We start from the raw sequence: 20,346 nt of genomic DNA on the forward strand, positions 1-20,346 counted from the left end.
TCGCCCTCTTTCATTTTAACTCTCGTTGAAGGAATCACGTAAGAACAAATAAAAATAACTTCTGCAGATATCCCAGTCATCAACACCCTAAAAATCTTCCGAACGGCATATACCTAAGATTGATAATTAAATTGTTGAATAAGTCAATCAGTTTCAGTAAATAGAATGTAAGTAGGGAATAGAAGCACAAAGAATTTCACGTGTCTCCTTAGTATCATACATAGCATAAAAACTTGAAGATCAGCCTAGCCAATTGATATACTACAGCACTGTGTAGGCAAATTTCATTTTATGACGGTATGCAATAACACAGCTGTGCTAAAGGTTCAAATGACATTCCAATAAGAGGTTGCTTTGTTGTTTAGTTTTAACGTGATTTCATGTATTGATGTGATCAGATTCCTCCAGAATGAGTCAATACCAAATAAACTAAATTGCGATGCTAAACAAGCAAAAAGGTGCCTAGGCCTAGCCAAGGTCAGAGTAACACAATTGACAGAATAATTGTGTGAAATATTTTCATGAATTGCATGGCCTAATGCGGTCAAATTTGAAGTAGGCGGCCTAGAAGGTTCTGAATTTTGTTTCATGTAATATACTCTGGTACTTTAGTACAAAACTCCTATGCATCCATGCACTTATACTAGAGCTGTAGCAAATTGACCATTTTGCAATGCAACACTTTATAGGAACTTGTTCCCAGAAGGCTGCATTGTATTATAATTCTGGTCATTGTGTGAACCAGCTGGTAACTAAGAGAAAGGGGTTTATAAGGACATTTCCATTGCTACTGTTACATTTGCAGGCTAGTCAGCCAAGTTAAAATTGTGTTGGAAAGAGTGGTTATTACAATGTGACATTCAGACATGGTAATAATTTAAGTTGCCAGTATCAGTTCTTCTGCATATATATTACACAGTTTACGGGAATTAAGGGATTACACAAAATAACTATAGCCTATACTAGGCCTTACCACACTTAGTAGTGATAACATTAGCAATGTGGATCAAAAAAAATTGCACCTCCCAAAAGGAAGATACTTTGGAAAGGATATTCCATTACATTAGAGTAATGACTTGTATTTGGGAATCATTTGAAAACGTCAATATTCCAGAAGAGCACTTCAGAACCTAGGCTAGGCTTTAAAGCTGATAGCTTGCTATTGACATCATTTTCTCTTGTGTACAGCAATGGCGGACTCAGGAACAGGACCGACCGGTGATCGTGGAGGTGATCGCGGAGGCGATCGCGGAGGTGATCGTGGAGGCTTTAGAGGAGGTTTTGGTCGTGGAGGTCGCGGCAGGGGTCGTGGACGAGGCAGAGGTCGTGGACGTGGCAGAGGTAAAGAAGACAAAGAGTGGGTGCCAGTCACCAAACTAGGTCGCTTGGTCAAAGACCTGAAGATCAAGTCCCTTGAGGAAATCTACCTCTTTTCTCTTCCTGTGAAGGTAAGCTTTTGGGATATGAATTTAGAAGCTGTCATCTTAAGACATTTTCACTTGAATCAGATGACTGCAGAATACGTTTTTTGGACATGCCTTATACTACTGTTATCAAACTATTTTGCAAAGTAATTTCATATAAAAAATAAACATAATTGAGAAAGTTTTGAGCGTGCAAGTTTGATATTTGAAAACAGACTTAAGTTTTCTATTGATGTACCACCAGAACAAACTGTAATGAGTATTTGAAAACAGATGGATCAAATGACAAGTTCCCTTCATTGTCCTTATTCTATCTTGCCGACAGGAGTCAGAAATCATTGAATTTTTCTTGGGAACTGCTCTGAAGGACGAAGTTCTGAAGATCATGCCAGTCCAAAAGCAAACCAGAGCTGGACAGAGAACAAGATTCAAGGTATTCATGTTGCTAACATGTAGCAACTGATTTTGTTGCCTTATCAAATTTGGCTAATGAAAAGTAGCCAAATGTTACCCAGGTTTGCGCATACTTAACTGGCCTGAAACCTTTGTGCCATTGGCTAAGCCAGTTCTTAGTAAAGGTAACTGCTGTCCTAGATAGCGCATCATTTGACTCAAAATTAATAGAAACCTGGCTGGGATAGGGTTTGAAATGAACTACGGATATTGCTTTGTAGGTCTTCAAGTTCACAGGCTAAACCAAAAGAGAAACTTGTGGTGTTGTAGACTATCTGGTCTACTTTGAAGAACTGCTTGCGTAATCCCATTGTGGCATTGTTGTTACCCCACGAAGCTAATAATTCTCACCGTTGAAACTGATTTTGTGTCGATGGGAATTATGATCATTCAGTTTTCATATGTTAGTTTGTGATAATCTCTCGTTATCATTAAATTCTTTTAACAAAATGACCTCCACACTCTTCACTTTCCTCTTGAAAGCAATGTAACAACTATGGGTGCCTTATAGTGTATGCTGTTTCCCTCTTTATAATTGTCATATTTTATTGTGCCATTTTGAAGGCTTCATTTTAAACTTTTGAGTAACACTTTTTTTCAGTTTATCCGGGCATATGAAACCTGGTTTAGTCTTCTAAAAGTAAACAGCCCTAAAGACAGGCTGATTGGCAGAGTAATTTATGAGTGTTCTTTATTTTAAACTTCCTACAGGCATTCGTTGCAATTGGAGATAACAATGGCCATGTGGGTCTGGGAGTTAAGTGCTCCAAGGAGGTAGCCACAGCCATTCGAGGGGCCATCACCCTGGCTAAGCTCTCAATTGTCCCTGTGCGTAGAGGTTACTGGGGTAACAAACTGGGCAAGCCCCACACAGTGCCTTGCAAGGTAAGCGCTTGTTAAATATTTCATCATCTGGGTCATGACTATTTGTAGGTAGGTGGTGGTGCCTGCACTTGTTGCAAAATAGTAGTCATTGGTCGTACCAGATTTTCCATGTCATTCATATTGTAGAGAGCATACCTTGAATTTAATTGACAAAGATGTAAAGTTTACCCTGATGTTCATGTACATGTTAGCTGTTCCTCATTTATGGTGCTTGAGTAACAGCATAATTCTGCTGATCAAGTTTGTTCTCTTAAATATTTAGCTATTGCGATATTCAATTGGTTTCTTACTTTGAACTTAAGTCAATGCAGCAATGAAGTTGGAGAATAAAAAATTATTCATATGCAGAACTTGTAAATCAGCACATTGGTCCAGCTTTCAGCATTATGGGTTCTTTAGTTTTTGATATAAATATATTGCAGTTAAATTTTGTTTTATTTTATTTTACAAATATCTCTATACATCAATTTGGGCCTCATGAATTAGTTCTTAAAATATCTGGTACCATGCACTCATCTTTCCATTTGCCAAAAGTTAGTGTGATTTGTTCTTTGCTGCAGGTGACTGGAAGGTGCGGAAGTGTCCTGGTGCGTCTCATTCCTGCACCTCGTGGAACAGGCATTGTCAGTGCTCCAGTCCCCAAGAAGCTGCTCACTATGGCTGGCATAGAGGATTGCTACACTAGTGCCACAGGTTCCACTGCAACTCTTGGAAACTTTGGTGAGTTCCTCCTTTCATTTGTGTGTTATTGATTTAGCTCATGATGTTAAACATTGGAGCAGCATTCTCATACAGAGAGTGATATTGCTGTAGGCTTTCATCCACATTGGTAAATTTTAACAAAGTTCTTGCGTTTGCTTCTTTGAAATTAGTTCTGTTTAAATTAATGCAAAAACAACTCTGTGGTTTAAATCATCCATCCCAAAATCCTATGGTATGGCGGGGTGTTGCCCAGGAAGGGTGTGTTGGGTGGTGTGGTGCACCTAATTCACCAAAACTAATGTGATGCCTGTTTCACCAGACTGTCTATTTGAGAGGGTACAGCAAATGTTACACATGGAAGGCACCTGTGTACACATGAATTATATAACAGGTTCTACAAACAAGCATAACAGTTTTCTATGGTTTTTCCATACTAACTATAGAATTGTTTCCATTAACAGCTAAAGCTACATTCCGGGCCATCAGTAACACCTACACTTACCTGACACCTGACATGTGGAAATCAACTGTCTTTAGCAAACCACCATTCCAGGAGTTCACCGACCACTTGGCAAAGAATACCACTCGTTCACAACCAGCAGCACCAAAGGCTTACTAGAGCTCATGTGACTGAGGGAAAAAATGATTTCATTCAGAAACAGTATTTTGTCTCATTGATTAAACCTATTATCTTTGAATAAAATGCTCAGACAATAAAAATCAGTTTCCTTCTTTTTTCTTCATATTTATGATTTACCTTTGTTCCCTCATTTTGTTTTTCATCTTTTGTAAGAACGATTCCAAAGAGCAAACACAGGAGGAGGGGGCTTCAAAATCAGAATTACCTCCCCAGATCACTTGAAAATATGGTAGCCTTATTGAGAGAACTTGGGTACATAAGTTGGTTGTTATGTGATAAATTCCCCTTAATACCCCTTCTCCCATGTCCAACCCTGACCACTAAATCATTCTCCCGACATTTGCTGTCCATAAACTTGGAAGATGCAGTAAGAAATAAGCAACATAAATGCCATGTGTGGATACAGAGGGGAAAAGAGGCTATGCCCTCTCTAATAAATTCAGGGGGATCAACCCCTCCCTCACTGGCAAACAACATTCAAAATATTCCTTGTGTACAGTTAATAAATATAGAACATATATCTGTGGTACAACTTAAAACAGTTGAAATTCATTTACCATTTTAAAGTTGCAATTGCTGGCACTATTTTGCATCCAAGCACCTTTACCAAAGTGGGATACCTCTTGCCTGGGACACCCTCGTCTGAATGACTTAGCATCATAGTCCCTCAGTGGAAAAGGAGGTTATACCCCTGGTGGGGAATGTGGGAGTGTATAGCCTAACTTAGCCCAGCCCTTTATTTTCAAAAGTCCACATTTTCCTACGAATTGAACTGTGTTTTGTACTGCATGGGACATTAAGATGAGGCAAATTTCTTCCTGATTGGACACAAGAAAAATTTGGGTGGCTAGTAATGTAACTATAGTTCGTCCTGGTTTACTAATATCAACCTTTTAATGTACTAAATCTCTTTTAAATGCTCCCGTAAACGCATTGAAGACTCGCCCCAAATCGCGTTTCCGCCCTCTGAAAAAAAGTTAACTTTCCGTTGCTTGCAAGTGAAGTTTTTTACTTGTCCCTACATAATGCAGACAGTAATGAGACGTGATACCTTGTTATCTTTAGCTGGACCTGAGATGTCCATCGCTGATATGTACACTGTGTTGGGGGTATTGACAGTAGCTGCATGTATTAACTGTACACTAAAGTCTAAGTTACAGACAGCAGCAAGCTGTGATTGTATTTTCTGGGATCGATGGTGCTGTCTAACACTTCTGCTACACCTCATTCGAAACTAGGCCAGATTACCGGCATCAGACGTTTCTTTGTGCGCGAGTCTTCATTCCCTTTAGCTAAAGTGATGGTGATGTCTGCTCCTCAGTTCGGGATTGAATGATAATTCATTGCTTTATCAGTTCTAATAACCCCCAAATGTTCTTTTAGGCTCATATATGAACAACGCGGAGCTCCCTTAAATGACATTCCACGCCATTTGCCCTTGACAAACCTCATTGAGAAAAAGTTGTTTTCCCCATAAGTTTTTTCGTTCTGAAGAACTGGCCTAATTGTACTTGCGTGTAAGACGCAGGAGATAGTGATACACACCTGGCGATGATTACAGTCTCGATGCTTGGGGTATGATTAGGTAAGTCGTTCTGTTGTTTGGTATTTCATGCCCAGATTCTTTCTTAGGTCACTACTCACTTTTAACAAGTATCTCTGACAACCTGGGTGGAAAGTACAAAATACACATCCTCATGTGATTGTGGCATTTAACTGAGGACCTCAGTTGTTTTGAATAATGTATATAAAAGCATATGAAGGAAACCTCTTTCCTCCACTTTAAACATTCGAGTAGGCTTTACGTAATACCTGGGAGTGCCACACGTTGTAATTGGTATATAAACAAACCAACTGATAGAATCACGGAACATCATCCAGGAACATGGTCCAAGTTATGAATATGCAAACGGAACTTTCCCCTCACATGGAAACCTGTCACTCAAAATGATATCAACAATTCAGACAATGTTGCACAATCGTATTTAAATTATGAATGTTCCAAACTGAATGTTATCAGCAGAAACGCTTCACGGGGTATAACGGAGGACGAGCATTGCTTAACATAAAATGATAATCCTAAAAAATCAACATTTAACGTAAACACGTACGATTGTGTTGTGTGTATATATAATGATACCAACCTGACCTAACACGTTCTTTTGCTGTTTGGGTCGATTGGCGTGAACATCAAACAAGCTCTCTGTGTTCTAATATGCTGTTACGATAGGATTGTCGTGAAACTTTACCAATCATTTGGATGATGTGAGGGATATTTTACTCATGACATTACCACCGTTATAATTTTTACCAGATTTGTTGCTTGATAGTTGTCTTTTCTTCAAGGTTACACCTAACTTTAGTCCCAGACCTGCCTACTTCTAGTTCTTGTTTACATTTTCATTAGCGCATATATTGCCTGTTAGGCTGTAGTATAGGTCCTGATCTTGGCGCTTAGGCTAAGTTATTGTTGTTATTTTACGATATGTGCAAGGACTAAGATGTACTGCAATTATTTCAAAGCCGATGATCAGTCGGCTAATAAAACCGACTGGGGTTAAATTATAATTTGATGTCATCCGTTATCTTCAAACATCCTGTAACTTTAATTGCACTTAAAATGGCCTACTGTATGTCATGCTTAAACAAGTAACAGTAAACTCATATAACCTAACTTACCTTACATTAAAAGCCACAGTACTGTGCTTTAACTTATGATTTAGTTACTTAGAGAAAGATCTTCCCTTGCTTATAGACTTAAACAGATTTTTACTAAGGATGGACTAGATGTGAACTGTCTTTGTTGTCAAGAAAGGCTACTGCTCATATAACAGCAGCGATGATAATGATGTCGTGCTGTTTGATTCAATTAGAAAGGCTGCTTAAAGGTGATGTTGTTATAATGGGCCACTTTAATTTTCCGGACATTAATTGGATAGATGGTTCTAGTAGTAGGAAAGGTAGTAATTTTCTAGATGTTGTGCAAGATTGCTTGTTACATCAACATGTTACTTTCCCTACTAGGGGGATAACATCCTGGATCTTGTTTTGAGTTCTAATCCAAGCAATGTCGTTGATTTGACCGGTCTAGGAAAACTAGGAACTAGTGATCATGATATACTAGCTTTTGATGTTGTTTGCAAGGTCGTAAGTTCTGTTAGCAAGGAAAAAGTCCCTGATTTTTCGAGATTAGATACAGAGGCAATTGAAACTTTACTAAAGGGTACAGATTGGATTAATTTGTTTAGTGATATGAGTGCTTCTCAGTCTTGGATTTGTTTTGCTGATATATTAAAGGTCATTATGGAAAATCATGTTCCATGGAAGAATCGTCGTCGTAAAAGCAGTATGCCTCACTGGATGAATAAGAAAGTTAGATGTGCAATTAGGCAAAAACATAGAATGTGGAAGTTGTTTAGGAGGACTAAATCTGAATCTCTTTTGGCCAAGTATAAAATTCATCAGCTAAAGGTAGAATGCTTAGTCTCTGATGCAAAATTGAATTTCGAAAAAAGCATTGCCCTAAAAATTAAGGATAACCCAAAGGCCTTCTTTTCTTATGTCAGGTCTAAGCAGAAAGTTAAAGATGCAATTGTTTCCCTTAGGGCACCACAGGCTGATAAGATAGTTACTGATAGTCAGGATCTTGCAGATCTTTTGACTATTTTGTGTAGGTTTTCACAAGGGAAGATACGAGTAGTATTCCAGATTTTTAGGGGGGCAGTGATAGGCCTAAACTGGATACGGTCTTATTTTCGGATGACGTTGTCTTAAAGGAGCTGCTTCGTCTAAATGTTTCTAAAGCTTCTGGACCGGATGCTATCCATTCGTATTTGCTGGACTTTTGCACACTATTTCTGCGTTCCACTCTCGTTGATTTTTAGTAAATTTATGGATGAAGGTTATGTTCCTAGGGACTGGAGATGTGCTAATATTACCCCAATTTTCAAGAAGGGTGATAAGACTAAGCCCTGTAATTATAGGCCCGTTAGTCTCACTAGTGTAGTTTGTAAGGTCATGGAGTGTATTGTTAAAAAGTCTTTGGTCTGTCACTTCAGCAGTCAGTCTTTGATCAGAGAGTCTCAGCATGGCTTTTGTCAAAAAAGGTCTTGTCTCACTAATATCATTGAGTATATGGAAGATGTAACAAGCTCACTAAATAGGCAGAGGTCTGTAGATGTTGTGTTCCTGGATTTCCAGAAGGCCTTTGATAAAGTTCCCCACCAGCGTCTTTTACTTAGGCTGAAGAGCATGGGTGTCATAGGGAATTTACTGTCTTGGATCGGGAATTGGCTTGGTAATAGGGAACAGAGGGTGGTAATTAATGGCTGTGCTTCTTCTTGGCAGAACGTTACTAGTGGGGTTTCCACAAGGGTCTGTATTAGGTCCCCTGTTGTTTGTTGCCTATATAAATGACATCGACGGAGATATTTTGTGTACAGCTAAGAAGTTTGCTGATGACACCAAATTGTATTGTGAGGTCTCTTCCAAAAGCGATTCTGAGAAATTTCAAGCGGATTTAGATAAGATTTTTTCCTGGTCTCAGGGGTGGCAAATGCTTTTTAATATTGATAAATGTAAGGTAATGCACATTGGTAGTAGTAACCAAAAGTTTACATACAATCTAAATGGTGTGGAGTTACAGGAGGTCTCTGTTGAAAGAGACCTAGGTATCTACATTGACACGTCTCTGCAACCTTCCAAACATTGTCTCGAAGCTGCTAAAAGAGGTACTGTAATAGGGTTTTAGGTATGATCAAGAGGAACTTCAGTTTTCTGAAAGAGGACATCGTAGTTAGGCTTTATAAGCAGTTGGTTAGGCCTCATCTGGAGTATGCTGTGCAGGCTTGGAACCCTTATTTTGCTAAGGATAAGGAAGTACTTGAAAAGGTCCAGAGGAGGGCTACTAGGATGATTAGTTCCTTAAAGAGGGTTCCTTATTATAGGCGGTTACAACTGTTGAATCTCACCACACTGGAGCTTAGGAGGTTACATGGGGACTTGATCCAGGTTTTCAAGATTGTGTATGGTTTCGACAATTTATCCTTTACCGACTTTTTCATGTTTGCAAACAGAAGTTGTACAAGAGGTCATTGTCTTAAACTTCAAAAGTCGCATAGTAGGATTAATATTCGGAATAACTTTTTTTTCTAATAGGGTTGTGAATGAGTGGAATAGTTTGCCTGAGAAAGTTGTACTTGCTAGTAGTGTCAATGGGTTTAAGAATGCTTTGGACAAGCACTTTAAGCATTGTAATCGGGTCTGAGTGTTTGTGTCTTCAGTTTTTTCCCTTTCTTTATAGGGTCCTTGATGGGGACTTAAGTGTCCCTCCTGATCCTTTTTTCTACCAAACTAAACTATAAGAACAACAAAACACTTGACTAGGCCTTACTTTTTGTATACAAATGTAGCTGAATATTAAAATAAGTATACTGTAGGGTGTGACATGTCATTCTCAAATAATTGAAATATCATGAAACACATTTATTGTTGCCCACAAATAAATGGAAGAATCTTAATGGTGTGATATGGGTCTTGATTCAACTAATAAACTTAAATGGTATTGTTGAAGGGCTGAATTGTTTTCCAAAACCTACTTCTGTACTTTGCTTGTTAGTAATATTGAAAATTTGTTCTAAAAACTTACTTTTGGTTAAGCATTATACTACAGTGTTTGATATACAGTAATTTCTGAGACAAACTTTCATTTAATATATCAGCATTTCCCTCATTTTTCTCATTTCAGAAAGTCATAAGGATTATTGGTGATTCAGAAGTACCTAAAAGCATTCATTCTAATGGATCTTGTCCAAAAGTAGTTTGTGGCAAGCAAGGCTGCACCTATAGAAGAGAACAAGGAAAATTTATAACATGTATCTCTAAGAATTTGATTTGAGTTTGCTGTGAGGATTTTGAAAATTAATTATGATCTGTTGTCAAACCAAAACTACAACCAAAACTATGTCCCACAACAAAAAGCGTTATGCACAATATTCTGGTGGTGCACATGGCATGGCATTTTTCTCAATAAAGATGGTACCGTATGCTCTATAGCAAACAGAAACTCTTATTCACTAGAACAATGATGAAGATGCTAGGAGGAGAAGACATTCCTACGCGGGTATTCCCGAGTGGAAGACTTAAAAAGGACAGGAAAATATCTTACGGCACCATTATGAAGCAGTCTGTCTCGGACGGGACGTTTACCTGCGGATGCTGTTATGAACTAATGGTGCAACCAACAACATTAAACTGTGGGCACAGTTTCTGCAGAATATGCCTAGCAAAATGGTGGAAGTCTTCCGGGAGAACAACCTGCCCTGGCTGTCGACAGCCATGGAAAGGTTTCCCAAGAGTCAATATAATACTAAGGTAAAGTGTCATATACTTCATTAAAAAGATCATTCAAATTTGAATATTTGTAATTAACTAAAAAAACATTCATTACATAAGTATCCTGCCAAAAAATATGCTAAATATGGCTGCATACTGTACATCAATGGGGGGTGGGGGGGGTAGGGGGGACTACAAGATTTGATGTGATTTCCAAATTTCACTCCCATTAGCCCACCCCTATCTTAACATATCTTGCATAAACTACTTAATTAATCAGGGATTCCATGGGACCAGGATGACCTTGGGGTCAAAATACACAAAAACAGTTCTTTAATTTAAACACAAACTAAAAGATTAACCCAGACAAAAGATATGAGGGAGACTTTTGTATTCTGTGTTATGTATGTATTGTTAACCTCTCAAGCAATGGAAGGTTTTACTTTACTGTGCAATTTAACAACCGTATGCACTAGCCTACTGTAAATTGAGGCAGAGTTCAAGAATTTGATTCCGTATTTAAGTCAGGGATACGGTAAGACTAGTTGTTAATAGTTGTCAGAGTATCCTTATAGTCGTTCCCACATTTTCCTGAGATGTTTTATATATCTAGAGACATTGATAACCATAAGTTTTGTAATGGAACCCTACAAAATGAATAATTAACAGTCATATTATGAGATAATTAGCCTAAAAGTTGATATACAGATTTATGGTATCGTTTATGCTGCCAATCTTTGCATATATTATACTTTGAGTGATTCTTGAGACTGAATGAAGTTAGATTTGTCACGAAAGTACAATTTGATTAAATCATCACCTGTACAGAGAAAACTTCAACACTTTGACTTTACTGTTCACTTCCATTATTTGCAATAAAACTTGATGTTTCAAACTGAATGGATTCAATAAAAATATTGTTATTGGAAAAATTTTCAATATCAAACAGCTCCGAAAATGTTATCAAAAATCAGAAACAGAAGACTGATTTAATGAGGAAACTTTATTTCTCAATAATAACAGGAAATTTCAAAAGTCATATATTGCTTACAGTATTATAGGTCTGAGTTTTTGACTGTAGGGTATCAAGGCCAACTGGGATAAAGATCAAATCTGTTATCACATCTTTAGCTCTTTGGAAGGTCATAGAAAAACAAAGAAACAAGGGGGGAAAAAACTACTTAAACAGTTCAGTAAATGGCTTAGCCTCTTTTTCATGACCTTTCTAGCAGATAAAGAAAGCAAGAGATGATTTGAAGGTAATTATTTTGTTCAAAGATGTTATAAAGTAGACCATGAAAACCTTGAAAGGTAAATTAAGCTCATTTAATTGCCAGACTCACATACTGTACCTGTATAACAGAACCCGCCCCATTGGCTGGGACTAACTTGTAGACTCAGAATCAGGGCCAGAAAATTTTATTCTGCTTTAAATTCAGTTTACAGTAGATCTAAATTGTGATGCAAATTTCGTTTGCACGGTAGTTGCACCCTGTGTGCACACTTGGCTTCTCATAATTACATGGCTACTGAATAATACCTACAATAGGGTAAACTATTTAGAGTGATGTTGTCCTCTTCAGGTAATGCTTCTTTTTAAGTGTGAGGGCGTTGTGGTCAAGTGGTTAAGGCAGTGGACTTGTGGTCTAAGGATTACAGGTTCGAGTCCTGGCCAGATCATTGCGTTGTGTCCTTGGACAAGGCGCTTTATCTCCATTGCCTCTCTTCACCCAGGTGTATAAATGGGGACTTGCGAGGTAACTTGTAAATATAGTTTTGTGCGCCGGTTTGTAGCTGCACCATATGGGAAGTCCCTGGGGGACACGTGGTGTGGTGCCCATGGAGAGATTGATTGAATTTTGTGCACACTTTGGTGTGTAGGTGTGACAAGTTACCAATGACCAGGGTTAAGTTGTAAAGTCGTGTGAGAGGGCCTTGGCCCTGAACAAGACTGTAAACCTTAATAATAAAAAAATTAATAAGTGGCAAGTTCTCAATGATTTCATTTGACCTGTTTTTAACAGAAACTCGATGGAGAAGTTATTCACTCTGGAGCTAATGGAGAGAGAGAAGTACCTGCTAGATAACGGAGGAGAGAGTATCCTGCAAGAGTTTGAAAGCAAGGGAGAAGAAATGCAACAGGCAGATGCTCAGGGAGTCATGAAGCCAGCCAGTTGGCTAAGGGAGGGCTTCTTTTATGGTGTCGTTTCTACTTTGAGCATTGTTTTTGTGAGTAGTTTTGGGCTACAATGGGTCCTGGGGACCGGGATCACTACAGTGTGGGGTTGAGGCTATTAAACGCTTAAAAGATAAATGATTTTTAGTCCTTTTGTACACATGAATGACTTGTCATACAGTACCATCAATGCAAATAATCATGACAATAATTAATTAAATGGAATAAACTTCTAGCTTGCAATGGTGGGTAAACTTGTAGGTCTTCATAACCCATATCACATATATTGATGTTAGAATCATTTTACTTTTTTGTTGTCAGATCTTTCAGTCAATATCCAATTGGGGAAACTCAGACCACGATCTCCTTGTCTACAAACCCTTGTCCACCTGGAAAGACTCGGATGTCGCTGAGTGGTTACGAGAATTGGGTTCATGGGCCGCCCCCACTTACAGTGAAACTTTTCTACGTGCCGGGATAAGTAAGAGATGTTCTCCGCTGTTGTGTCTTGCTTCGCTTATCGTTTATTCGTGCGCTGCATTATTTCCTAATGCAAATACTTTCATCAATTTTCCGACCAATAATTTGTTCTTACGTTCAAGCTCGTCATTTTCAATATATTTGCATTGGGACTATAGTCAACTTCAAGAAGCATATACAAAGAATAACATGACTTAGCTATGACATGCACCTCACTCTATCTGTTAGACCATTATTAATGCTATCTGTCATAGTAAATATCAAATTAAAGATGGTAAAGTCTTAAGTCTCTAAGTGTGAGGCCTTGAGAAGGTGTTTACCTATTGTCCAAAGTTTGTCTATTTTGAATAAATAAAATTCCATTCTTTGGACTCAGTAAACATGATTTATGAAGATAAAATGAAAATAAATCTAAATACAATGTAGCTAGCTAATAAAGTACTTGCAATGACAGGCATGACCAGAAAGCATACTGCCCAAAGCCAAGATATGGACTCACACATGTACAACACTGTTGTGCACAGCATATACTTGAGAAATTTCCAAGCATTCAGCTTATATTCATCGGCCGACAAACCGATCAAATCAGATTTGCCCACTTTTTGCCTGCATAACGGTTACAACGGAAGCAATTGGGAAGAGCATGTGTGAGTTATGTAAGTGCAAATAGCAGCACCATGCATGAAGAATGAAAAGCAATGTAAAATCCCTATGATGAAAGCCAGCTCTGATTAATTAACCAAAGCCATACTGCTGCTGTATGTTAAGTGCATTATCTTACAATATCAACCTGCATATTTTTTTGTATAGACAGTTTTCATATAGCACAGTACTAAAAATGTGCTATTAATCATGAAGATGTGCTCACTGTGTAACTAATGTTACATGAGTGCCTCGGGGCATAAATTGTGTTGGTTAATCTAATAGTACAACAATTTATCCCGGGCACTCGGTGTTTACATGCAATGTGTTACTAGACTCTAGAAGTCGAGTGTGTTATATAAACCAACCTTCAGATAATGTCTGTTTTATTGTATCCTGCTGTTTTCCAGTGCTTTTTTTGTGTGCAACTTTTACAAATTATGTATGTCATTCTTTGCCTTTCCCTAAAGATGGTTATTTATTAATGGGACTCGAAAATGAATCTCAGCTCGCCGAAGATCCGTTCCTCATCAGCAATGCACTTCACAGAAAAGCTATCTACTCAGCGTTAGAGAGAATTAAGGATATAGGTGGCAAACCGCCTCGAGATGTATGGGAATACAGGGTAAGCATCGAGTGGAATACGTAAAAGTGTAAATCATATTTCAAGGTTCAAGAGGATTTGTGATCTGTTCAACTTTGGAGGTAAATGAAGGATATTTTTTTTTTAAAGTTTTAACAAAATCTGTGGAAATATGGGTGAGAAGAAGATATATACATATTGAGAAAAAAGAAAGGGAAAAAAAGTAACATTTTTGTGGATCTGAAAGTGCATGTGGACGATATAAATAATTATGGATATCTGTGGAAAATATATAGTGATATTAGGGGAGGTGGTAAGTAATGAGAAAGCACAGGACAAATCATGTTGAACCGTTAGGAAAGAAAAGGTGAGGGGTGGGGTGATGTTTTTTGTGTAAAAGTTTAACTGGGATGTGTGATTGATTCTGTATTACAAATAGTTAAGTGTGCAGACAGAGTTAGGGGAATATCAAGTAAGTATGCAGGGAACTGGTGGAGAAAATCTTGTTTTTAAGCAAACACATGTTTTGTTTAGCATAGAAAGTTGTGGATTCTTGATCAGAAAAAGAGTAACTAGGGATAACATTGCAGTTTAATTTCATCGAAAGCATTTGACAAAGCCAATCGACTTGATCAAATTAATGGCGTTTCTTTGTTTTGCTTGTTTATATATTTTTTTTTCTGTTCATTTGTTTCCAGGCGCTGCACAGAGGTCTTTCGTTGTTCTTATCTTACACAGTGCGGGAGTTTCCTAGACTTACAATTTCTGGAATGTACATGTTTTATTATGATGATATCTTCCTTCCATTCATTCAAGTCACTTGTCCGCAGCACGGACAGAGAGAAGGACATATACATACTCTACTCTACGTAAGTATGTTTCACTAGTCTTTCTAGTTATTCTAGAGAATCTTAGGTTTTGTAGGGAAAGATTTGATCGTACCAATACACAACACTGATTATTAACGGTTGTTTGGATCATCTGAGTACAGGCACAAGATATTTGTAATGTTAGGCTTCCAATAAGCGATGAATACTGACAGTGGCATTGCAATGACTAAAGAAGAACATGGAAAGATAAAAGAGTAAAGAAAGTCCGTCCACAAATATTGGTTGTTTCAGTTTGCCAGAGAAGAGAAATTGGTGAAACCTACTGCAAAGATGTCCATACATATTGTCAGATATGTAAAAGCACCTGTTTTTTTTCTTCTCGGAAAGTCATCAGAGCGAATTAAGTTGTAAGTCGTTTTTTGTTTTCTTTCAGGACGAAGTTAACAAAGTTATTACTAAGGAACAATGGATGGAGTTTATACCCAAGTTTATGTTCCTGCCATATTACCTCTTTGCTGAGTTTGCTTGGGAGTACGTTGATGTTAATTTTGTTACCTGCTCTCTCATCCTTGCCAATTGTGCCTTACTTACCATGATAGAATTGAAAGCCCTGAGAGAGACATGGCGAAGGGGTCTAGGGTGAGTACAAAACATCTTCCAAAGTCTTTGGGCGTAGTACCTGATAGTTTTCAAGAACGTCTGAAAGATATAGACAAGGCGAAGTGTCGTGAGGTCGACAGCCAGAGTTACTCTGCTCGTCAGTTTCTCCTCAGACTCTATAATATATTCACTGTGAAATAATTCATGATATCTTTAAATTTACATTCAGTAAAGATGATATAAATAGGCTACTTTATAACTTGAAAATATTACACAATTCATTAACAGTTTTCTCTCAAATGGGATATATATTTATGTTACTTACTGGTAAGTGTCAACTTGAGGCTAACAGACAGTATGTCTGAAATTAATGCAACAGTAGTAGGCATTGAGGGTACTGTCCCTTGAAAAATTTGTTGAGGGTAACATTTTGTATAATGGGCAGCTGCAAGTTCAACGTAGTTAGCAAGCGTGAAGTACAGTAACTTACAGATTGGTCTAAGGGACTCATTTCCTGAGGCTTTTTTAAATGACAGTGTAGTGACTTAAGATAGGGTTGTTATATAACGGAATATGAGCCGGATCGATCAAACAAACGACCTGCGAAACCTTGCTTCGATAAAAACTTGCCCGGTTAAATTAATCCCTTAAATTCATGTGGGTAGTTTGTGTTTTCATCATGTCCACTTTTCATTAAATTCTCTAAAGTTCAAACAAATTTTTCCCCCAGGAAAAACTTTGATACAGAGTGCTAAGTTCAACTGTTGCCCATGCATCTTTTGTTTTTCTTTTCTTTTTATTGGGGGGGGGGAGGGGGATGGTTCAATTAAGAGCATGGTAGAAAATTGTTGATATTCTCTTTCTTCACAGACCAGCAATCTGGGCCCTGAAGAAGCAAACCAATACTGTACTCATCCTGTTCTTCTCCTATATCTTCTGGTCTCTGATTCCGATGATCGTCTGCGACCTCATCTTTTACATCTCCATGTATTATTCAGTGTGCATCAACTTCTTTGAGGTGTTTCTTCAATGAGTCTATAGTCTGAACAAAAAGAGACAATGTTTGTGTTTTTTTCCAGCGGACACTTTTTCCTACAGCCTGAAAGTCGTCTCTGCTATCAAAGGAAACCGTACTGTAACTATTTACAGGTCGATCCCAACGAACCAGTCATTTATTTTTATCTATTGTTTAGCAACAGAAAAGTGAATTCTCAAATCTGAGATTTTCATATCCAACTGTTTACTCTGCTCATTTTTCCTTAATTTGCCCTTGAATGCTTGATAATGAATATAATTAGCTTAAGCTTTGGTATATGTTGGTAAAGTCTTTGCTATTCACAGCCCAATTGTATGAAACTAGTTGTGGGAATGGAAACTCTTCTTTTAATTTTTTTTTTTTTGAGTTTACTGATTATGTTGATTAACAAATTTCTTTTTCTCATCATTTCTCTGTGATCATGTCTCATGCCATGACTCACTCAGCGTTGAAACTGAAAGTAATAAGACACTTTCATCTGTGTTCAGTGTCTCAGGAGGAGATGGCCCAAGGTACTTCATAGTATGCAACACTTTCTTACTTATCAAGGTCACCACCTTGCTGTTTCAAGTTTACTGAATGGAGGAATGTTCAGACACCTTCATTGTGTTCAAGGTCACTCCAAAGATCAGTGTTGTGACTCTCTTGTGGTGTTCAAAGTCACTGAAAGATGATATGCATGAAACACTCTTTCATTGTTCAAAATGAATGAAAGTCACCAGACCTTAATTAAGTTACGTAAAGGCATTGAAGACTCTCCCCAAACCACGTGCCACGCTCTGAAAAAGTTAACTTTCCGTTGCTTGCAAATGACGTTTTCTTCTTGTCGCTACAAAATGCAGACAGTAATGAAACGTGATACCTTGTTATCTTTTATCTAGACCTGAGATGTCCACACTGCTATGTACACTGTGTTGTGGGTACTGACCGTAGCTGTATGTATTGACTGTACACTAGTGTCTAAGTACTGGCGTCAGCAAGCTGTGTGTGTATTTTCTGGGATCGATGGTGGTGTCTAACACTTCTGTTACACCTCATTCGAAACTAGGTCAGGTTACCGGCATGATACGTTTCTTTGTGTGCGAGTCTTCACACCCTTTAAATTACTTTTATTTTAATTACTTAAGTATTGGTACTGGTAGTATGAGGTAGTCCTGTAATGTTCAATAATGTCACCAGTCATTCATTAGACTGTCCAAGCAAGACCAGTGTTATAGGGTACCTCTCGAACATTTGAAAATCACACAGTAAATGTATTGTTTGAAGTTACCCAAAAGGAATAACCCTCACCCCACCCCGAGCAGATTAACGGTGATCTAAGTGGGAACATTTCCATTTGGAATTTGAGGGTCTATTGTTGACCATTTTACATTCAGCTTGCATTATGGTTAAAGTATGTCTCGTAGAACAAACTGTACATCACTCCGAAGTGACTTGTGTGGCGTAATGCCTTTTTAAGTAAAATTTTGGAGCATCTAAGAAAAAAACTTTTTCATGATCATTCAAATGAACCCAAATGCCATAGTTGTCAACCCAGGAAATTCAAATGCTTTGCTTTTGAGCATAATTTAAACTTCTCCTTCCTCAGTAAAAGTCAGTACCATTTCAATGGTGTTTTTTTTCTTGTTTTATATATTATTTTTCTTCCCTCAAGTTTTATCATTCAACCTACAGGGTCCACATGTGGCAATGTTTGTGTCACTTATGTATATGTTGGAGGAAACTTGAACTATAACTTTTGTTGATTCTGGTGAGGCCTCCAAATAGAACAAATTGAGGAATACATGCCATGTACACAAACAACCACAAAAATGGTGGCTGACTAATATAGTCACCTTATTATAGTATCAGTTAGCTGGGTGTTAATGTCTGGGGTCAGGGAGGGGAGGGACTGTCGGTCAGCAGATTGTTTTCACAAGGGAGGGGAGGAGGTGAGATGCATATGGTTGCCATATTGAGGAGCAGCATAATATGGTCTTGCGCTTATTATTATTGCTACATTCCACCTTGCATTTTGGAAAAATAATAATATAGATATGTACCTTTAATAGATGGATCGTTGACCATGAGCATCAGTGTGTTTAGTCTGTAGAGGAAGGGTACATTGTAGAGCAGGTGTTCAAAATGCATCCCTCTTGGTCAAATCTAGAGAGATTTCAATCCAATATGCAAGAGAACAATTGACCCACAATGTTGCACTACTCGGGAAAACAGGCTGTTAACTCTTCAGGCTTGAGCACCCTACTGGTCATTGGTTAACTTTGGTTAATCAGGGTATGGCCTTGTACACCAACCGATATCTCTCTCTCTGACCCTCCCCAAAGGAATGTTATTGAGAACCTCTGTCATATAGTGTAGCATGGGTAAGGTTTTTACTGTTCAAGTTGCCTATGAACATATTTTAATTTTCTGAAGTCAAATTTACCAAGTTAGGTGGAGTTATATTTCCATTTCAAGTGATGATGATGCAGCCATCCTAGTTCCTGAAAGTTTCAGTGATGGGATTAGGTAAACATGCTATGTTTTAGTAGCACTGTGTGCTATGAACATTCCTATGGGTATCACCATTTGCCAATAAAAGTGTATAGTTTTACATTCAAGCCTGTTTTGAACTGTAAGCCTGTGTGCAAAAATATACCTATAGTGCAAATTGGCAGATCCGTTTATTAACAAACTAGAAATGTTCCAGCAACCATGAGTTGTAGTTCCCTATGCATCCTGTCTCCTTTTAACAGTTTATAGTGCCTCAGTCGACTGCTACACCAGATAAACACTAATTTTATTTATGGATCCCAGACTTCCAAGCATATACTATTTACCTACATCGTGTAAAGAGTTTTTCAGATGGTGTGTGAATGTTAAAATTCTGAAATAAGAATAGGGATATTGTTATCATGAACGTTTAGATTACCAAGATCAGCTTGTTACTTATATCCAACTGGCAACTGTCTGGTGCACTATTTTTCTTTGCTTTTGAAGTTCAGATTATTTGGGAAAATATGTTTTGAAGAATTTAATTTTACATCCAATTTTGATGAACAGATTAATGTAAAGATTTTCTAAAGATTTAATTCAGATATTTGGATTAAGAATTTATATTTAAATTGTGAGAATTTACCTTCTTTTTCTACTTTTGCTAAACTATCAGTTATTGGCAATCACAATATATGTAAGTGAGTTTGCTTTATTAGGGTAAATTTGCCATTAATTCATAGATCAACAAAAGGTTTGCAATTACTGTTGTTTGATTTCAGTTTATACCATATTTTTGGGGAATATATTGTACAAAGAGAAATTAAATAAAATATTGCATATGAAAATAAAATAGTTGTCCTTCCATTCTCTAACCGTACATTGAATTAATATTACCATTGAAAGTTTTGTTGCATTGTAAAGGTGCAAAATTCCATTCAAGCCCTGAATATATACACATTGTTACATGGGCAAATACAGGTTTTAACAAGGAGGGGGGTTGTTGAGGGTACTTTTATGTAATGGGTCCTGACCCATCATCTATAAAGCAGTCTTCTGCTAACAATACCAGTAAAAAATATACATTAAA

At 37.7% G+C, this 20,346-nt stretch overlaps 2 protein-coding genes across 4 annotated transcripts; both read left to right on the plus strand.

Moving 5' to 3' along the window:
• Nucleotides 1-10: 10 nt before the first annotated feature.
• LOC139960382 (small ribosomal subunit protein uS5) lies at nt 11-4,184 on the plus strand. 2 transcript variants are annotated; one of them, XM_071958715.1, is made up of 6 exons: nt 11-38; nt 1,189-1,448; nt 1,750-1,857; nt 2,589-2,762; nt 3,323-3,482; nt 3,926-4,184. In XM_071958715.1, exons 2-6 carry the CDS (start codon nt 1,191-1,193, stop codon nt 4,081-4,083), a joined length of 858 nt encoding a protein of 285 aa, XP_071814816.1. In that variant the 5' UTR covers nt 11-38; nt 1,189-1,190; the 3' UTR covers nt 4,084-4,184. The 2 variants fall into 2 exon arrangements, with proteins under 2 accessions (XP_071814816.1, XP_071814815.1); XM_071958714.1 differs by lacking the exon at nt 11-38 and adding an exon at nt 425-458.
• A 1,938-nt stretch (nt 4,185-6,122) lies between these two features.
• LOC139960376 (bifunctional apoptosis regulator-like) lies at nt 6,123-20,109 on the plus strand. 2 transcript variants are annotated; one of them, XM_071958697.1, is made up of 8 exons: nt 6,123-6,369; nt 9,851-10,476; nt 12,462-12,666; nt 12,935-13,094; nt 14,206-14,360; nt 15,017-15,187; nt 15,582-15,787; nt 16,619-20,109. In XM_071958697.1, the coding sequence occupies exons 2-8, from the start codon at nt 10,148-10,150 to the stop codon at nt 16,779-16,781; spliced, it is 1,389 nt and encodes a 462-aa protein (XP_071814798.1). In that variant the 5' UTR covers nt 6,123-6,369; nt 9,851-10,147; the 3' UTR covers nt 16,782-20,109. The 2 variants fall into 2 exon arrangements, with proteins under 2 accessions (XP_071814798.1, XP_071814799.1); XM_071958698.1 differs by lacking the exon at nt 6,123-6,369 and adding an exon at nt 6,435-6,450.
• The last annotated feature ends 237 nt before the right edge of the window (nt 20,110-20,346 follow it).

The sequence above is a fragment of the Apostichopus japonicus genome, chromosome 19 (genome assembly GCF_037975245.1).
Source record: "Apostichopus japonicus isolate 1M-3 chromosome 19, ASM3797524v1, whole genome shotgun sequence".
NCBI lineage: Eukaryota > Metazoa > Echinodermata > Holothuroidea > Aspidochirotida > Stichopodidae > Apostichopus > Apostichopus japonicus.